Source organism: Pinus tabuliformis, chromosome 3_2, assembly GCF_031772625.1.
Source record: "Pinus tabuliformis cultivar Carrire ecotype Pingquan chromosome 3_2, CPIR1, whole genome shotgun sequence".
Classification (NCBI taxonomy): Eukaryota; Viridiplantae; Streptophyta; class Pinopsida; order Pinales; family Pinaceae; genus Pinus; species Pinus tabuliformis.
The window spans coordinates 360,681,791-360,701,927 of NC_142302.1; the positions used below are offsets into that span (position 1 = coordinate 360,681,791).

General features: G+C 35.3%; 1 protein-coding gene across 1 annotated transcript; it reads right to left on the minus strand.

Moving 5' to 3' along the window:
* Positions 1–3,481: 3,481 nt before the first annotated feature.
* LOC149180938 (uncharacterized) lies at positions 3,482–4,318 on the minus strand. The gene has a single exon (XM_089416391.1). The coding sequence runs from the start codon at positions 4,140–4,142 to the stop codon at positions 3,591–3,593; it is 552 nt and encodes a 183-aa protein (XP_089272517.1). The 5' UTR covers positions 4,143–4,318; the 3' UTR covers positions 3,482–3,590.
* Between the last annotated feature and the right edge of the window lie 15,819 nt (positions 4,319–20,137).

A 20,137-nucleotide genomic window follows, 5' to 3' on the forward strand; every position in this document is an offset into this window, starting at 1 on the left:
GGGTAAATGTATACAATTAACTCATGTATATATCCCTCTTTGGGTTATATCACCTCCCTATTAATTATATTAAAGCCCATGACTTTTGTTTTTTAAGATTAATTTGAAAGATAAACTTCAAAGAAGGGAGCTAAGATGTGAGGTTGTCTCTAAAGGCAACTCACTAACTAAGACATGAGAGTAATACTATTTGTAAATAAGAAAATAATGAAGACTTCGACGAGTAAGCAATCATCTAATATACCCAATGAATTTTATGTGGCCTCCTTTAAACCTGTGTAATCCTTCTTACTCTAGATCAATCAAGGACCAAGAGGATCAAATATGTTAAGGTTTGATCCCTCTCTGCACTTGATAGATCTGGGTCTAAGATGAATATAAGTTGGTTCTACTTTCAATAACTTGCTATTGAAATATTTTATTATGTTAAACATTATTTTTTTCCCAGCCTTATAGTTGTATATGTACATATATGAAGTTGATATTGAAATAATTAGTTAACATGGATATTCATTATTTAAGTCTTGATTATTGAAATATTTTTGAAAAATATAAGAATTATACATCTTCCTCACACTTAAAAGTGAGAATATAAGTTTTTTTTTAATTACTTTATTTATCTTTAAAGTTGATAAAAAATAATGTTGCTTCATGTCGACACACACATATATTTCTTAGAAAACTAGAGAGAGCAAGATAAAGATTACATGCAACACAAATCACGCTCATATTTTATTGATCACAACAATTACATATATATAGGAGCTAAATCAGTGACTTCTACAAGTCTAGATCCTAAGAAAGATGATCTACAACTCGGACATGACACAACAAGAAGTCATACATAGGAAACGATATCTTCTAGATTGACACCTCGAGAGTCACAATGAAAACCTACAAATCACATGACATATGACATGCAAGCATTACTTCCAACACCCTCTCTTAATGCTTCCATGTAACAAATATAGAAAACACACATTACAACAATAAATGAATCTCAGACACATTTGTCTGATATGGTCATCACTAGCACTCATATGCACTCTAAAATCTCATAGTTTCATCTCTTTTCTTCACCACACTTTCAAGCTTCCCACTTGATCCATTTAAGACATAATCGCTTCATACCATCATTGGCGTACTTTGTAGAATTGATGTTTCCCAACCTCGTAGAGCATGACAAGTCAGTCTTGATACTGAATCATCCTATAGAACTACCACCATTTGTTTAATCCATGGCTCTTTGTAGCCTTCATCAATTATCTAAGATAGCATTTTGGGTACGTAATATCTTCAACAAACAATTCTACAACTTGGCCTTGTATAAAATAACTTGTATTGACGCTCAAGAGCATGACGGGTCACACCAGCTTGACCTTATTAAGAACTACCTGTAACTAATGCTCCTGGAGTATGACAAGTCACATTAGTCTATTCAATCATTGACATGTTCTTTGTGGTTTCGTATCATTTGGTTCTTGCGTACCAAAGTAATTTTACAACCAATGAAAACACAAACACCAACACTATCTTTCTCACAAGGACAACCTATAAATCACATTACATATGACATGGAAGCATTACTTCGAACAATATTAATAATATACATTGTTTTTATTTATGCATAGAAAGAAATACACATTTTCTTTATACCAATTATAAAATATACTTTTCAACATAATTATTAATACACATAGGCCTAATGGTTAAGAACATGTGTTTCCTCCTAATGCACATGGGCCTAATAGTGTCTACCTTGGTTCAAACAATAGAGTTTCATACACCAATTTAATATCTAACTTAACCCTCACCTTAAAATTAGATAATAATAATATATAAAATAACAATATTAAAAATAAAATAAAAAAGAAAAAGAAGAAAGAAGTATCCTCTATCTTACTCCTCGTTAATACGTATACCCAAAACCTTAACTCTGCATGAAGTGTATGGATATATGAATACATTTTTAACTCTAGAAACATTTTCTACATTTTTCCTAAAGGATAGAGTTGAAAATCAGAGTAATGGATAAGCTTTCTGCTGATTGGCCATTTAAACGAATTTGAATTTTTAATAAAGCTTCACTTTGGTTTCCGCATCATTTTCGATAATGGCATCAATGTCGACTATGTATGATGTTGGCACTAAACCAAACCTACCGTGAGAGGGTATGCTGAAATACTCGAGTACGCATCGACCCACTTACTACTCTTTTTCTTTTGTCATCTCTGCTTTGAACATATTGTTTTATCTTTTTGTAACTTTAAATATTCGGAAACAGTTATAATGGATCAGTATTCCTCCAAAAGGAAAAGACAAACTCTGACCACACATTAGGTCAATCATCACACGTCAGGGTGTGTTTGAATTTCACGGAACCATAAAATATTGTTGGAACACTGATCTAAGCGACCACAAAGCAATGACATCGACCACTTGAAGCTTGCATGGATCATGGCAAACAGAGAATATCATGGCAAATAAATAATTAATGAAAGAATCTTTCTCCCGTCATGGGAAACCTCAGTGTCTATTCCACAGTTCATGAACTTTATGGTATTGAGTTCTGTTTTAATAAATATGATGAATTAAGATAAGTATTTAATGTTGTGTAATTTGAAATGAGTATTTAATGTTGTGTATGTTGAAATTTATATAAATCAGTAGTTATTGTACAATTTATTCATGGTATTAAGGTATGTTTTAATGTATTTAATGTTGTGTGTGTTGAACTTGCATCGATTTAGCAAATAGAAAATAACATGGAAAATAAATAATTAATGGAAGATTTTTTTTCTCCTTATGAATGACTTCAGTGTCTATTACATGGTTCATTATGAATGACTTCAGTGTCTATTACATGGTTCATTCATTCATGGTATTAAGACATGTTTCAATGAAGATTACCAATTAAAACGAGTATTTAATGTTATGAACAGTTCATTTATGGTATTAAGATCTGTTTCAATAAAGATAATTCATCAAAACTAATATTTAATGTTTCACTAAAAATGATCCATCAAAACTAATATTTAATATTATATATGTTAAATGATGAAAATTAAGAAAAGTATTTACCATTATTTATGTTTAAAGCTTTAAATTTAAAATTCCTCTTTCATAAGATAAAATCTTACCCTCAGATGGTATAAAATCTTGGCATACAAAAACAGTAAATACCTTATAACAAAACAAATGGTATATTGGTCACCTACTTGAACCACTTAACCACTCTTCAGATTTGATCTCTGTATCCCAACAAATTGCCCCTCATTAATATTAGGTTAAGTCGTAATGGCGTTCTTCAAGTATCTCAGTGATATATCCACAGCTTCTGTAGTAAATGCATCATGATTACTTTAAATGCCTCTTAGTTAAAAGGATTATTCCACATAACACAAAGATTAGAACAAAGTACAAGAAGCAAATGGGAAAGAAAGGCACTGAATTCAGCTTCTGTTCAAACTCCAAACCCTAATGAAAAACAGGAAATTATAAAATTTAATAAATATGAAAGCCTATTACACACTCGCAGAGAAGCTCATCAACAAGAAAGATGCGTGATTGAATTCATTCATTACTTGCTCCTAATTCCTGTGCTTTCCCAACAGCAAGCGTTTGCAGGTTTTGAGCACACCCCTCTTCTTCTTGCTCTTATTCTTCTCACCAGCGCCGTCTTCTTGTTCGCCGGCGGGAGCAATTCTACTGTAACTCATGGAGTTGGATCGGCTCAAACAATCGTCTTCCACCACCGCCGCAGCATCCGCCTCCGCCGCCTCGCGCCGCCAATCGGCAGCGTAGAAATCCACGCACGGCTTTGCAGTGGACGGAGGTCCGCCCTTCCGCATGGAGAATGCTCTCTTCACCGTCGCCACCGCGCCGCCGTGCAAGGAATCGTCGGCCCTGTGCGAGATCTTATGTTGCTTCATGGATTCCTTCAGCGACAAAGCCCGCGAGAGCATGAAGCCGATCTGAGCAGAGGGGTCGGCTCCTTTTTCTTCCGGATCCCTATCGTTGGAATTGAATGCCCATTTACCTGATCCCTTCACGCCCGGCTTCGCCTGCGCGTGGAAGTCACTCCAGTTGGGCTCCTCCAAGTCCACAGATCGAGAGCCCCGGATTCGGCTGTAACCCTGCATCCCGTTTCTTCTAAATCAACGCGTGGCCGATACACCAAATCTACCAAATATAAACACCAATATATACCCCCTCCTCCGCTCCCTACTTAAGCCCCTCGGCAATAACTTCACCTCCATCCACCCAAAACCAGAGTTTGACTTATATGTACGTGTTAGGTAGAGATATTGCGCTCCATAGGGATGGAACAAGCTCCCCTTCCCATTCCCACCGCCTCTCCTACAAAAGAATATAGCACCTTCACACATGCTTTTGTCCCCTAGCTTAATAGTGGACTATACTATTATCATTCCCTTGAATCTTGCATTCTCTCCGTTATAGAATTTCATGTAAGTACAAGGGAATCCAATGTTAGTATTATTGTACTAAAATCATGAATGGCCAACAACAATTTGCATTTAAAATCATCTATTAATGATAATAAAGATAATTTATTATATCACATTGGACGGTCCGTTAAGTTTTTGCAGTTTTTGGATAAGATAGGGAAGTTAATGTGTATAAGTCTATTATATTAATGGAAGAAAAGTGGTGGCTGAAACACTTTTTTCTACATACATAAATAATGACTCTCTCTTTAAAAGGATTTGAATTTGGATAACCCATAGCCACATTGTTATGTAATATTTAATGTTGTAGTGAGTGGTATATAGGTAGTGAAGTTCTAATTTCTTTAGAAGTTGAGCGTTTGTACATTATTGATTTTAACATTAAATGTGGTCGAGAAGCCTGGATATTATTCATTTTGAATTTGTGTTAGTTTTATAACAATATTTGTCTAATCTACTAAATCAAAATTTAATATATGAAATTATATTATTAAAAATGTATAATGTGATAATATTGTTTGGATCAACTATAACTATTATCAAAAATTAATTTCTAATATGCAATGGGTGACTCCTTAAATACATAAAAAGTAGTTAACCATGATGGTGATTAGTTATTATGGAAATTTAACCTAAATATTGAAAACTCGTTACAAATAGACAAATAGGTGGTGGATCTCTTAGTTTTATAATAATCATAAGGACGTTGTTTTCCCCTTCTTGTTTAAGTCATCTTTTTACTCTGTCAAAGAGGCCTAGTGGAGCATCATTGTTGGGTTGTGTTATATTCTTTCCACGTAGTTAACAGGGGGTTTGAGGCGCACCCGTAACCCCACTTTATGGGGTCTGTGTCAGCGCCCCAAAAAATTTTGGTTTTGGACCCTATGTTAGGTTGGGCGGACCCACCTATGGTTTGTGCATGATTTTCGCACATGTTTTTTGGACGCGATGGTTTTTCGGTCCATGGTATTGGACGCGATGGTTTTCGGTCCATGGTATTGGATGCGATGGTTTTCGGTCCATGGTATTGGATGCTTCGACATGTATAAATATGTATTATAACATTGAAAGGAACATAATGAAAAATCAAGCTGGTAGTCCCGGTTTTGGGATCCAGGGGAAAATCTCTGTGTATATGTGTTTTATGTGTTCTGCTCTCGCATTATTTATTTTCTATGTTTTAGAATTCGTATGCAAGTAATTTCTGTACGGGGTTAAAACCTACATTTGGTATCAGAGCAGATTTGGCTTCAAGGGGACGCCTTTGTTGCTGAGGGATTTCGCTCGGGCCTGTGGTAGACACTGTTCAGTGGGAGATCTGCGAGATAGATTCTGGTAGTGAAAGAAGATGACGAGCAGTGGAAAAATAGAAATCGAGAAATTTAATGGTCAGAGTTTTGAGTTGTGGAAACTCAAGATGGAGGATTTGTTGGTGGATAAAGATTAGTGGATCGCGATAGATCCGGGTACTAAACCAACGGGAGTGTCCAATGAAGAATGGAAGAAGTTGGATCGCAAGGCAAAGAGAACAATATGATTGTGTGTCTCAAATTCAGTATTGTTGAATGTATCAGGGGAAGCTACATCAAAGGCTTTGTGGGATAAGTTAGGGACATTGTACCGCTTTAAGTCTCTGGTGAATAAATTGTTCCTGCGGAAAAAGCTGTATAACCTGAGGATGAAAGATGGAGATTCAGTGACAGAGCATCTGAACGCATTTACTACTGTGGTAAGTCAGTTAGCATCTGTTGATATTAAAATTTCAGATGAAGATAAGTGCATCAATTTGTTGTGTTCTCTACCAGATTCGTGGGATAGTCTGGTTATTGCAATAGGTAGCAATGCAACTACCTTGCAGTTTGATGAAATAGTCTCAGCCTTGCTGACGAAGGAGATGAGACGGAAAATATGGAGAGCCAAAATGGTGATGCCTTGTCTGTACGAGGACGGTCCCAGAACAGAAACAAAAATAAGTCATCGAGTGGGAGATCTAAATCTCCAGGAAAACCTGTAAAGGTGGTGTGCTGGAAATGTGGAAAAGAAGGCCACTTCAAAAGGGACTGTAAATCTAAAGCTCTTGAAAAAGGAAAGGGATCTGATGAGGCTACTTCTGCAGAGGCGAAAACCATCTCAGATGAAGGTGGGGATGTGTACTTGGCTTCTTCAAGTACACATGTAGATCATGAGGCATGGTTGATTGACTCAGGTGCATCCTTTCACTTCACTCCCCATAGAGAGTGGTTCTGTGAGTATGAGAAATATGATGGTGGTGATGTCTTCTTGGGGGATGACAGGAAGGCTAGAATCATTGGTCGTGGAAAAGTAAAGTTGAAGCTGCAAGGTGGAAGGGTTAGAACACTTCCGGGTGTTTTGCATATTCTTGCATTAGCCAGAAATCTGATTTCTGTTAGTAAGTTGGATGATGTAGGTGTAAAAACTGTGTTCGAGAAGGATACCTACAAGATGGTTCGGGGAGCACTGGTATTGATGCAGGGAGTTCAGATTGGAACTCTATACAAGTTGCAAGGTAGCATTGTTGTTGATGGGTGCAACAATTCCGTGGTTCTTGAAAGTGGAGCAAAAAATCTAGTGGTCTTTGGAGAAAAGACCATGTTGTGGCATCAAAGGCTTGGACATATTGGAGAGAAGATCCTTCGAATACGTTATGGTAAAGGTATGGTAGAAGGTATGAGTAATAGCTCTCTGGATTTTGATTTCTGAGAAAATTGTATATACGGGAAGCAGAATCGGGTGAGTTTCCCCTCTGGTGGTAAGAGGGCGAAACATGTATTAGAGCTTGTGCACAGTGATGTGTTTGGACCTGTGAAGGTTCCATCACTAGGTAAGTCTGTGTACTATGTACCATTTATAGATGACTTCTCCAGGAATACATGGATATATTTCTTTAAGAAGAAATCTGAAGTCTTTGATAGGTTTAAAGAATTTAAGGCTCTAGTGGAAAACCAGACAGAGAAGAAGATAAAGGTGCTGAGGACAGATAATGGTGGAGAGTTTTGCAATAAAGAATTTGAAGAATTCTGCAAGAAGTGTGGTATAGCACAACAGAAGACTACTCCATATACACCTCAGCAAAATGGAGTTGCGGAAAGAATGTACAAGACATTGATGGAAAGGGAAAGAAGCATGCTCAATGGTGCTGGGTTAGGATAGGAATTTTGGGCAGAGGCGGTGGATACTGCATGTTACCTGGTCAACAGGTCACCTTCATCAGCGTTGGAGGATAAGACTCCACAAGAGGTATGGACTGGTAAGAAACCCTCTCTTTCACATCTGAGGGTATTTGGATGTGATGCATATGTACATGTTCCAAAGGAGAAAAGAACAAAGTTGGATAGTAAATCTGAAAAGTGCATCTTTATTGGGTATAAGGATGGTTTAAAGGGTTATAAACTTTGGAACCCAGTAACAAGGAAGGTTATGTACAGCCGAGATGTGGTGTTCAGAGAGGTGAAAGATGTTATTAAACATGAAGTCCAACCAAAGGAACCTAAGAAGATCGAGTTTGAGCTAAAGAAGGAAGAATCAGACTCTACAGCAAAGGAGGAATCAGAAGATGAAGAGCCACAAACTCCGGCTGTGAGAAGATCAGTTCGAGAAAGAAGGTAGCCAAAAAGGTATAGTCCATCTGCTTTCTGTTCAAATTTTCCTTTGTTTGTTACTGATGATGATCCCAAAACTGCGAAGGAAGCAGTGGATTCAGAGGATGGAAAACTCAGGAAAGAGGCCATGGTTGACGAAATGGCATCTTTGCACAAAAATGAGGCTTGGGATCTGGTGGAGTTGATGGCTGGAAGGAAACCCATTGGCAGCAAATGGGTGTTCAAAAAGAAGACAAATGCAGAAGGAAAAGTGGAGAAATACAAAGCTCAGTTGGTAGCAAAAGGTTATTCCCAGGTGCCGAGAATTGATTTTGGTGATATTTTTTCTCCTGTTGCCAAGGTAACTTCTATTAGATTACTTTTATCTGTTGCTACTACTTTTGATTTTGAGGTAGAATAGATGGATGTGAAGACAACATTTCTTCACGGGGATCTGGAAGAGGAGATCTACATGAAGCAACCTGAAGGCTTTGCGGTGAAGGGTAAGAAAGAACTGGTATGTAAGTTAAAGAAGTCTCTATATGGGTTAAAACAGTCACCAAGGATGTGGTATCAGAAATTTGATACATTTATACGGGGACTTGGCTTCACCATAAGCAAAGCAGATCACTGTGTGTATTTTAAATTAATTGGTGACCGTGTTATTTATCTGGTCCTGTATGTGGATGATATGTTGTTGGTTGGAAATGACAAAGAAGTTATCCAGGATTTGAAGACCCAATTGTCCTCCAAATTCGACATGAAAGATCTTGGTGCTGCAAATTATATTTTGGGCATGGAAATTAAAAGAGATCGGGCAAAGAGGAAGCTCTGGTTAAACCAGAGGAAGTATGTCGATACAATATTGCAGAGGTTTAATATGCAGGATAGTAAACCGATGAAGGTTCCTATTCCTGTAGGTGTGAGGTTATCTGTTGAACAGTGTCCCAAGACACAAGAAGAGGAAGAGGACATGTCCCGTGTTCCATATGCAAGTGTAGTCGGTAGCCTAATGTATGCAATGGTCTGTACTAGACCAGACATTGCACATGCAGTGGGAGTATTAAACAGGTTTATGTTAAAACCAGGGAAGGAGCACTGGACAGCAGTGAAGCGAGTTTTCAAGTATTTGCGTGGCACTGGTGATTATGGTTTGTGTTACCAAGGAAGACCAGAATTGGACAGAGTGTTGGATATTCATGGCTTTGTTGATGCAGACTGAGCTAGAGATCTGGATCAGAGAATATCTACAAGTGGGTATGTGTTTAACCTATTTGGAGGTGCAGTCAGTTGGATGAGTAAGAAACAATCTATAGTGGCACTGTCAACTACAGAGGCAGAATACATGGCAGCTGCTCATGCAAGCAAGGAAGCAGTTTGGTTGCAGAGATTGTGTTCAAGTATGGGGTTAGTACAGGAAGCTATAAGGATAGACTGTGACAGCCAAAGTGCAATTTTCTTGGCAAAGAACCCCACATATCATTCAAATACAAAGCACATTGATGTTCAATATCACTTTGTGAGGGATATGATAGAAGACAAAAAGGTGTTGCTGGTAAAGGTGGACACTTTGAAGAATACTGCAGATGCATTGACAAAATCTGTGAGCTCTGAGAAGTTCTCTTGGTGTAGAGAGACAATGGGCATTTCAGGGCTGGAAAAATGACTAAGCTCTCTTGTGGCCCCCTGTGGAAAGAAAACAACAAGTGGGAGAATGTTGGGTTGTGTTATATTCTTTCCACGTAGTTAACAGGGAGTTTGAGGGGCACCCATAACCCCACTTTATGGGGTCAGGGGCAGCGCCCTGAAAATTTTGGTTTTGGACCCTATGTTAGGTTGGGCGGACCCACCTATGGTTTTGTGCATGATTTTAGCACATGTTTTTTGGACGCGATGGTTTTTCGGTCCATGGTATTGGATGCGATGGTTTTCTGTCCATGGTATTGGATGCTTCGGACCCACCTATGGTTTTGTGCATGATTTTAGCACATGTTTTTTGGACGCGATGGTTTTTCCGTCCATGGTATTGGATGCGATGGTTTTCCGTCCATGGTATTGGACGCGATGGTTTTCTGTCCATGGTATTGGATGCTTCGGCATGTATAAATATGTATTATAACATTGAAAGGAACATAATGAAAAATCAAGCTGGTAGTCCTGGTTTTGGGATCTAGGGGAAAATCTCTGTGTATATGTGTTTTATGTGTTCTGCTCTCGCATTATTTATTTTCTATGTTTTAGAATTTGTATGCAGGTAATTTCTGTACGGGGTTAAAACCTACAATCATGTGAGACTATATTCCAATATATATCATGTTTAATATCAATGTTGAATGTTGAGGTAGTGTCCCTTTCTAATGGGTGGTCGGTTTCCTCGTTTCATAATAATCATAGGGACATTGTTTTTCCCATTCTTGTTTAAGTCATACTTCTACTATGTTGAAGAAAATATGGCTATTGGAGTTCCATGTGAAGCTATATCTCAATCTATGTTACAATTAATATCACTATTGAATGTTCGGGTGTTGTACCTTTCTAGGTTAAAGTTATTTAATTGATATGACTATTTTAGCCCTCCTAATGGGAGGTCAATCTAAATGATATTCATAGTGGTGTTTCATTCAATTTGCATGATTGATGTTTGATATCCATCGAAGTAGGGGTAATTCAGACCTCCATCAACGCGCTGGGATCAAATTGAACACCTTCATTTTTGAAATTGCTCCAAGAGTTGAATTCCAAAATCTTGTGCTTAGGACATGCATTCTTCAAATGATTTCTTGACACACCCTACCTCTAAATATTGCATTCTTGTAGTCTAACAACCAGATCTAATGAGAACCATTCCACTCAAGGACAATTTATTAAAAACATCACAAGTCAAGTCAAGTTACACACAAATTTAAACATAAGAAATGATGTGCTTTTTTACATTGTTAATATCATATGTTAGGAATTTACCTAAGCATTGTGAATTAGTTCTAGCATTAGTGGAACCCAGATAAAGAGGGGGAGCTTCAACATGCACACCAACGTATAGGTGGAAGTAATAGGTATGGTAGATGGGTTGAAAGATGACAACTAGGCAAAGAGTTCAACTCAAGGAATAGACCATGAATCCTCTTCCAAGATCTTTTTATGGTGACCGAAGTTATTAAAATACATAATAGATACTCCTTAGAGCCTTTAAAATATTGAAATATGTGGTCCATGTGGATTTAATCCACTAAAAGTGAGATGTTGCTAATGGCTAAAGGCCATAAAATCTACAAATTGGGTCAAATTGGTGATAAGTATAAATGACCACATTAATCTCTTAAACTCACAATCTTAATAATGAAGTGTGATCTACTCTGTCATAATAATTTATTCCAAGGAAGAAGCTAAAAAGAGAAGAGGAATTCTTTGAACTTCTCTACAGGAATAATGGCATGTGGAAAAAGGCGTGTTTGTGCTTGAAAACACCCCCACAAACACAACTCCAAATATAATTGGAGTAATTTTTAATGCCATACCCTTCAAGCTAGTAGTGATCATCTCCTTGCATACCAATCAAGTAGTCACTACTAAGTGAAGGGAATCCCATTCTTAATATGCATCTATTGTTTTTAAGAAAAAAATGGAGTCTTAAGGACTCATGAGCAATTTGATAGTCATCTCTACAAACAAATTCATGAACATCAGAAAAATTATCACCATGCCAAAAACTTATTGAGGATTTTCATCACATAGTTTGACAATGTTTGAAATGTATAATCACCATGTTTCCTTACTCCAACATAATTAATAACAACGTTCAAGGAAAAAGAAAAGATAACCTACCTTAGATGGTTCATGACAATGTCAATCCAATCATTTATGTTAGATGAAGAGTGAAGACTAAAAAGCTCCCTATTGTGATTAAACCATTCACATGAGGACATCCAATTAAACAAATTTTATAAACATATCTCTTTTAAAAATTGATATATAACACAACTATCAATATATCCAAAATATTTATCGTATTACGTAATTATTTAAAATTATCTTTATATATTGCCGCATTAAAAAAATACACAATTATTTAAAGGAAAAAAAAACAAATATTTTCGTTTGTTTAAGAAACAAATAAATTAGTATTTTTTAATGTTTTTAACGATTTGCATGGGTAGTACTTCTAAAAAGTAAAACAGTCTTTTAAATTTTATTTTAATAAAATTATACAATGCACACAAATATTCCAAAATATTTATCGTATTACGTAATTATTTAAAATTATCTTTATATATTACCACATTAAAAAAAATACACAATTATTTAAGGGAAAGAAAACAATTTTTCGTTTGTTTAAGAAACAAATAAATTAGTATTTTTCAATGTTTTTAACGATTTGCATGTGTGGTACTTCTAGAAAGTAAAACAGTCTTTTAAATTTTATTTTAATAAAATTATACAATGCACACAAATATTCCAAAATATTTACCGTATTACTTAATTATTTAAAATTATCTTTATATTATCACATTGAAAAAAATACACAATTATTTAAAGGAAAGAAAACAAATATTTTCGTGTGTTTAAGAAACAAATAAATTAGTATTTTTTAATGTTTTTAACGATTTGCATGGGTAGTACTTCTAAAAAGTAAAACAGTCTTTTAAATTTTATTTTAATAAAATTATACAATGCACACAAATATTTTTCCACTATAATTATATAACTCCTCTGTCTAATTCCTTAATATTATTTAAGTAATTGATTTTCTTTCTGTATTAAAATATCATGTTCTCTTTTTTTCTTTCTTTCCATCACAAAATTGCCTATGAAGGTGAAATTGTTAATATTTTATTGGAACATCAACTCAAAAAAGTAACGAATTTACCTTTATGTTGAAATATTGTTTTATCTCTCTTCTTTTTCACAGAATTTACTCCATGCATAAATGAGAGCGAAGTTGTGAATATTTTATTAAACTGCAATGTCAATTAATAAATACAAACATATTGTAAATGAATATTAAATTTATTATTGTAAATGAACATTAAATTTAGATAATATCGTAACATTTTTCTTCTAAAGCATAATTAAATGAAATTAGTTCTTTATGTTATTATTAATTTGGCACTTCATATGATAATATTTTATATTAATTTGATTGTTATAATATTTAATATTAATTTAACAGAGCTAAGGAGAGTGCTCATATCAAATCAATGGCATATCCTTTGACATTGTGTTAAAGCATGATGGCAATTAGCTCCATCACATAAAATGGGTTTTTTCTTCATGTAATTGACTTACATGCTATGTGTCTCACTCACATATGGCTTCTTTGTAAAGAGTAAATTATTTACTATCTTCGAGTTTAAGTTGAAATAAATATTATTTTATATTTATTTTATTAATCAATTAAAAGGTATGAGTTTACTTTTATGCTAATATAATATTAAAAAGACGGGGGACTTGAATTTTCCCTCTGTGATGAAAATGATTTTTTATATAATATAAAGTTTAATAAATTAATTATAAATTTATTCTTTTTAAATTTAAGAAAAAATATATATAGAATTCGGTATAAAATAATATTATACATATATATGTGTGCCATTGTTATTTAGAAGGACAATAAATATCTTGAAATTGAAAAGCATAATATTGTTATTATAAAGTTAAATGTATAATTGGAAATTTAAAGTTTTTAAATTAATATATTAGCTAATTTAAAAGTGATTATATAAATATTTATAATTTAAACTGTTACAAGTTATGAACCGTTTTAAAAAGATATTATGTTCAAATTTTATAAAGAGAATATATAAGAAATAAATAAAGGAAATTATAACATTTACTCTATATAATATGGTTTCATATTTATAGATATTATTGAAGGATGTCTTATTATCTATAAGATATGGTATCTTTTTAGAGTATGTGTGCCAATCATTTTATCTTCAATATTAGCATAATTGGCTCTAATAAGTCACAACTTATGTTTAAGGTTAGTAAGGATCTTCTAATGAAAATGTCAAGGATTGAGAATCTAATATTCATTATGTAACATGTTGAGGATTTGGATAATAAAGGTGATGGTTCTACTAAAAACACTTAGAAGTTTATACTCAAGGTCTTCTATAAGGTAATTTTGATTTTGATCTTATTATCAATGTTTAGTTAGTTAATATGATTCTACATGCAATTCATATTGACAAGAAACTATTTTAGGGTATTTCATCAGGTGTGTCCTACCAAAATGTATAGTTATGTAAGGGAAGATTGGGAGCCACTTGGATGGTGTTGTTGGAAAAATCAAAAAATTCTTAAGGGATTCCTCTTCTAATTTTTTAGGAAGGTCCATGTCACAAATACTTTGTGATGTGGATCATAGATTTACAATAATATGTTATTCATGACCTTTCTAATGAAATGGGTTCTTTATTGATCAAATCATTAAGTTGTCCTACTTAGTTTGGGTGGAATTTCTTTGTATTTTTATGTACTTTGGTTCCTTTTGGATGTATTCTAGCCTTGAAAAGGGAAATATATCTCATGAACAAAATATATTTTCTAACCTAGGCACCTAGCATGGGGCTTATGTTAAATTCAATCTATTAAAATATCTAAAGGAATTAATCTACTTCAAGGTGGGAAATAAAGTGCATTGTTATGCAGTGTAGTATATCAACCTCTCAAATGATGGTTTCCTCTACCAAGTTTATATCACATATCTAAGATTATCCTTGATGATCCAAGCTTTTCCCTATCAAACCTTAACCACACAGACCTCCCAAGGCCTTCTGTACCTATGCCACTAACATAAAGGGAGGATGGACCTAAGGAATATAATGAAATGAAGGCAATGGGCCTCTAGTGGTCCAAGCATACAAGGAAACCACACAAAATGACCAGTCTAAGCCCCAAGTTGATGTAATAATGGATTTTCCACTGAGTTATGGTCTTTATCGGTAAGGAAGGATGAGTGAATATCTCTCCCTTCATAAGTCAATGATGCACATGGGGGAGGAGGATCAACCAATCACTTGATAAAAAAGCCTTAGGCTATAATGTTCAATATAAGCTCCACCAAAAGGAACTAATTACCTCAAAACTATTTTGAAGGTCCATTTTTCCTCAAATATAATGAGGATGATATGTATGCCATTGGAAGTTCTCAATGAAAGTTATGTCATGGATTATATGGGGATTGCGTGACCTTAGTAGAAAGTTTCCAAGCTTTCTCTTCAAATAACATGTAGATTTACTACTCTTGCAAGAAGTTAAAACCACTTGTTTTTTTTGAGAGAGTATCTTTGTTTGTATTTTATATGACCATATCTCATGAATTATTTCATTTGAGCATAATGAAGGCAAGGGAAAGTTTTCCATCCTCATCTCCACCAATATCTTTGGGTAAGTTTACTTTTCTGGTATTGAACACTTCTCAAAGATTTATTTCTATGATGTTATATTTGGATAGCCACATTCTTGTATTGGATAATATATGTGTTTCAAGTGACACTAAATAAAATTGTGAGGGCTAGGTCATAAGCTTAACATCACATTAACTTGTCTATAAGGAGATCAACATGGTGGAGAATCAAGAACATAAATGGGTTTCCCTACTAGCTTGAACTCCATGTGGTGGAAAAAAGGTTTAGTTATATGTCTAAGCCTAGCATGGGACATATGGACCTAATAAATATACAGATGTCATAATCATTCAAGTTATGTTTTAGCTTTGAATAAATTTTATGAAGATTTGGAACACACCTTATAAAGGATGGATAGAGATATCCTCTCCAAGAAAAAATATTTTCTCTTTGATAACTTGGGTTGTACACTAATGTGTGTGATGGAATGGCCTGCATGCTCTTGGACCATCAACCAATATAGTCTATCCACTCATGGGTTCACAAAAGATGTGAATTTAAATAATTGGGTGTATTGGTCTTGTTAAAATATGTATAGATTACCTAGTAGATATCGTCATTTCATGTGTAATAGAATTTCTTTAACAATATAGGAGGTAGATTTCAACCATCAAATATAACCATAATTACGTAGTTAGGGAAAAGTTTGAAGAGGTTTTATAAGCCCTCCAATATAGTTTTTTTTTAGATTAAAAAGTAAGGCATAAGTAGTAAAATTATGTCGTATGATATAAGTGGATGAAACCATCAAACACAACAACCCAAGTTAATGCTTGAATCCATTAGCTTAGGACTAGAGATAAAAATATGAAGGAATTTCCTAAGGACCTAGTCATCAAGGAGGATGGGGAGTAATTGATGAACCTTAAAACTTGGAGGGTTGTACAATAGACTAATAAGTGATCTTGCAAGATTTTTTCCTTCATTTCTCAATAATATTCCAAGCACAATAGAAAAGAGAAAGAACTATGCATAAACATCTAGATGTATTTCCTATCAATGTCTTTGAGGAGTAAAAAAAGGGCATGTGAAAATACAATCTTCTTAGATATGCTATCAATTTCCATCAAGGAGATTTTAGATGAGAAAGCCCTTAGTATTGGCAATTTCCCATATAAATTTTATAGGTTCATGTGGGACTGCAACAAGTCAAACCTTCTATAGATGTGTAAAGAATATTTTCAAAAGTGATCATACCTTCTATACATATTTAAAGAATAATTTCAAAATAAGGAGTAATTGAGACCTCCATCAATGCATTAGGATCAAATTGAACCTCTTCATTTTTGGAATTTCTCCAAGAGTCAAATTCCAACCTCTATGTTTCATAGATTTTCCCTTTCTCCTCGACAAAATATTGTGCTTAGGAAATTCATCCTTCAAATGATTTCTTGGAACACCCTACCTCTAAAAATGGCATTCTTGTAGTCCAAGAACTAGATATAATAAGAACCATTCCAATCAAGGACAATTTATTAAAAAGATCCCAGGTAAAGTCAAGTTATACACAAATTTAAGCATAAGTAATGATTCAAACTTTAACATTGCTAATGTCAACTATTGGGATTATGAATTAGTTGTAGCATCAGTGGAACCCCTATAAAGAGGGGGAGCTTCAACATGCACACCAATGTATAGGTGGAAGTAATAGATATGGTATATAGGTTTAAATTGGAAAACTAGGTAAAGAGTTCAACTCGAGGAATAAACCATGAACCCTATTCTAAGACCTTTATATCATGATCAAAGTTACTAAAATACATAATATAAAATCCTTAGAGCCTTTAAAAATATTGAAATATGTAGTCCATGTGGATTTAATCCACTAAAAATGAGTTGATGATAATGCATAAAGGCCATTAAATCTCCAAGTTGGATCAAATTGGTGATAAGTATAAATGACCAAATTAATCTCTCAAACTCACAATGTTAACTATTGATGCAGGAGCATTCAGACTTAGCCAGCATGTGAAAACTTGTTCACATGTTGTGGCTAAAAGAGGTTGAAATTCGTTGACCTGATTGGTAAAAAGCCAGTTTTACAAAGAGGGTTGGATCTCTCAAGAAATTAGTTATAATTCATTATTGTAATAAGTTAGAGATTGTCTTATTTTAGATTCAGAGATAGAGATTGTTAGCATGGAGCTAGTAGTTAGAGATTTGTGGTTAGATCTATTAAAAAATAGATATTTGCCGTTAGATATGTTTAGAGTGTTTATCGATGCATAAAATGAAGGAAAATGTAATGAGTGAGGGAAGAGTGGAGCAAGAAATAGAGAGAGTGTGTGGATTGCATTCTTTTTGGAGACAGAGGTCTTTTTCTGTGTAATCTGGCCTAAGGCCGAGACTCTGTTATTGTTTATTGTGAATAAACTAGTGTTGCGTGCATAATGATATAAACAACCTGTGGAGGCCTTTCAATGCTTGCTTTTCTTTGATTCAGAGGATATTGATGTTGTTCCTGGGTTTTTCATGCTTTTTAATGGAGATATTGTGTTAAAGGATCAGTTAACGAGTGCATTCCATTCTTCTGGTTTCCCAGGCAGAAAACCAAAAAATGCACTAAGTATTGGGCGTAAAACGCATTTGGAGTGAGAATCCAGACTTCAAATCCTTTAGATGGAGGTTTTGAATGATATCGGGTCCATAGAACCCAAATTGCATCGCCCCTGTGTAATTACTTGTTATATCGCCGAAAGTCGTTTACAAAGAGAATCGTGCTAAAACAGTTAGCGGATTCAGAAAGGCGGACTTGAAATTTTATGCTCGGGATTTTTGGGCCTTATTGGGTCCGGTATATCTATCGCATACCGTAGTTATATCGACGCACGACCAAAGCTTGTCCCCAACCCCTTTACGATTGTGATTGCCGACATAAATTGCATCGGCACATCGGAGCAGGAGTTATATATTGTAAAGTGGACATATTACTGTCACCGATAGTGATCAACGATATCGCATCGAACCTCCGCCGGAAGATAGCGCCGATAGTTGTGGCCATTGGAACCCCGATCGCTGATATTGCGATTCAATCTGAGCCGTTCGATCGGCTAGATCTGGATTTGCGGCAATAGCTCATATAATTGTGTAAAAGGCGGAAAAGCTTGGTTTTAGTCTTTTCAAAGGTATTTTGGGTCTCAAAAGGGAAAAACCGTTGTTTTAAGTTTTTTTTCAAAGGCTTTGGATTCTGATAGGGAAAATGGCTTATAGTTTGTAAAAAGGGGTGATTGTTGGGTTTTATAGATCCATTAGTGGGTTTATATTGAAACCATTGTTTTCGCTGCACCATTTTTGGTATCAGAGCAGAAGAAAGGGTTGTTTGCAGCGAAAATGCCGCCAAGGAGAGGCATTGGTTGAGGAAGACCTAATCCAAATGCAATTCTACTAGAAGAAGTACGGAGTTTGCGTACGTGGATGGAGTCAAATGAGACTACCCAAAGAAGAGCCCATAATGAAGGAGATGAAAATTCTTCAGAAGAATCTCCTACAAAGGAGATAGTAGATGAAAATGATGAAACTGCCAAGGTCCATAAGATGTTGGCGAAAGTGGGAGGAAAACCTAAGGCGAAAATCCCTATGTATGAAGGGAGTCTGAACGCAGAAGAGCTAATGGATTGGATCAGATCCTTAGATCAGTAATTTGACTATGAAGAGATTGATGAGGGTAAGAGAGTGAAGTTTGCAATTACCAGATTGAAGGGTCATGTAGCCATCTAGTGGGACGAGGTACAAACATCAAGAACGAGGAAAGGGAAGTCCAAGATCAAGCTATGGGATAAAATGGTAAGTAAAATGAAAGCCAAGTTTTTGCCTAAAGACTACCATTTGAATCTTTTTAAGCAATTGCAAAATTTAAGGCAAAAAGGAATGTCGGTTAAAGAATATACAAAAGAATTTTATAGATTGAATATTAGAGCGGGGAATGCAGAGGATGATGTGGAAAAGGTAGCTAGATATATAAATGGCTTAGGGTATGACATATAAGATGAGATTAGCTTGTTAAGCCTGAAAACTGTTGAGGAAGCCTATCAAGCAAGTTAGAAGGCAAAAGAAAAGATCTTAAGGAAATAGAACCAGAGAAATAGAGGAAAAAGCTCAGCAAGAGGTAGAGGAGCTACCAGATCAAGAGGACAACAACATCAGTATGAAGCAGGGGCTCAAGTAGCAGACCACCACAGAGGGGAGAATCTAACAGAGGAAGATTTGTTCCCAGAGGAAGAGGGCGAGGAATAGATGGTCGATGTTATACATGTGGAGAATGGGGACATATGTCATGGGATTGTCCTCATAATAAATAGCAAGTCGGAGGAATGCGAATGTGGCTAAGGTAAAGCCAGAACCACCTTGACTTGCGGAAAAGGAAGAACCCCCTGAAGAAGGTGAATTGTTGTTATTGAGGAGAACATTGCTTAGAGCAGAGAAGGGGACTGGAGAACCTGCACAGAGGAAGAATTTGTTTAGAACTACCTGTAAGTCAAAAGGTAAGTGTTGCAAAGTAATAATTGATAGTGGAAGCACTGACAATCTTGTTTCTACAGAAATGGTGGACAAGCTCGGGCTAGCAAAGACCATGCACCCTACTCCTTATAAAGTGTCATGGTTGCAGAAGGGACATCAAATCATTGTGACTGAACAGTGCAAGGTGGAGATACAAATTGGT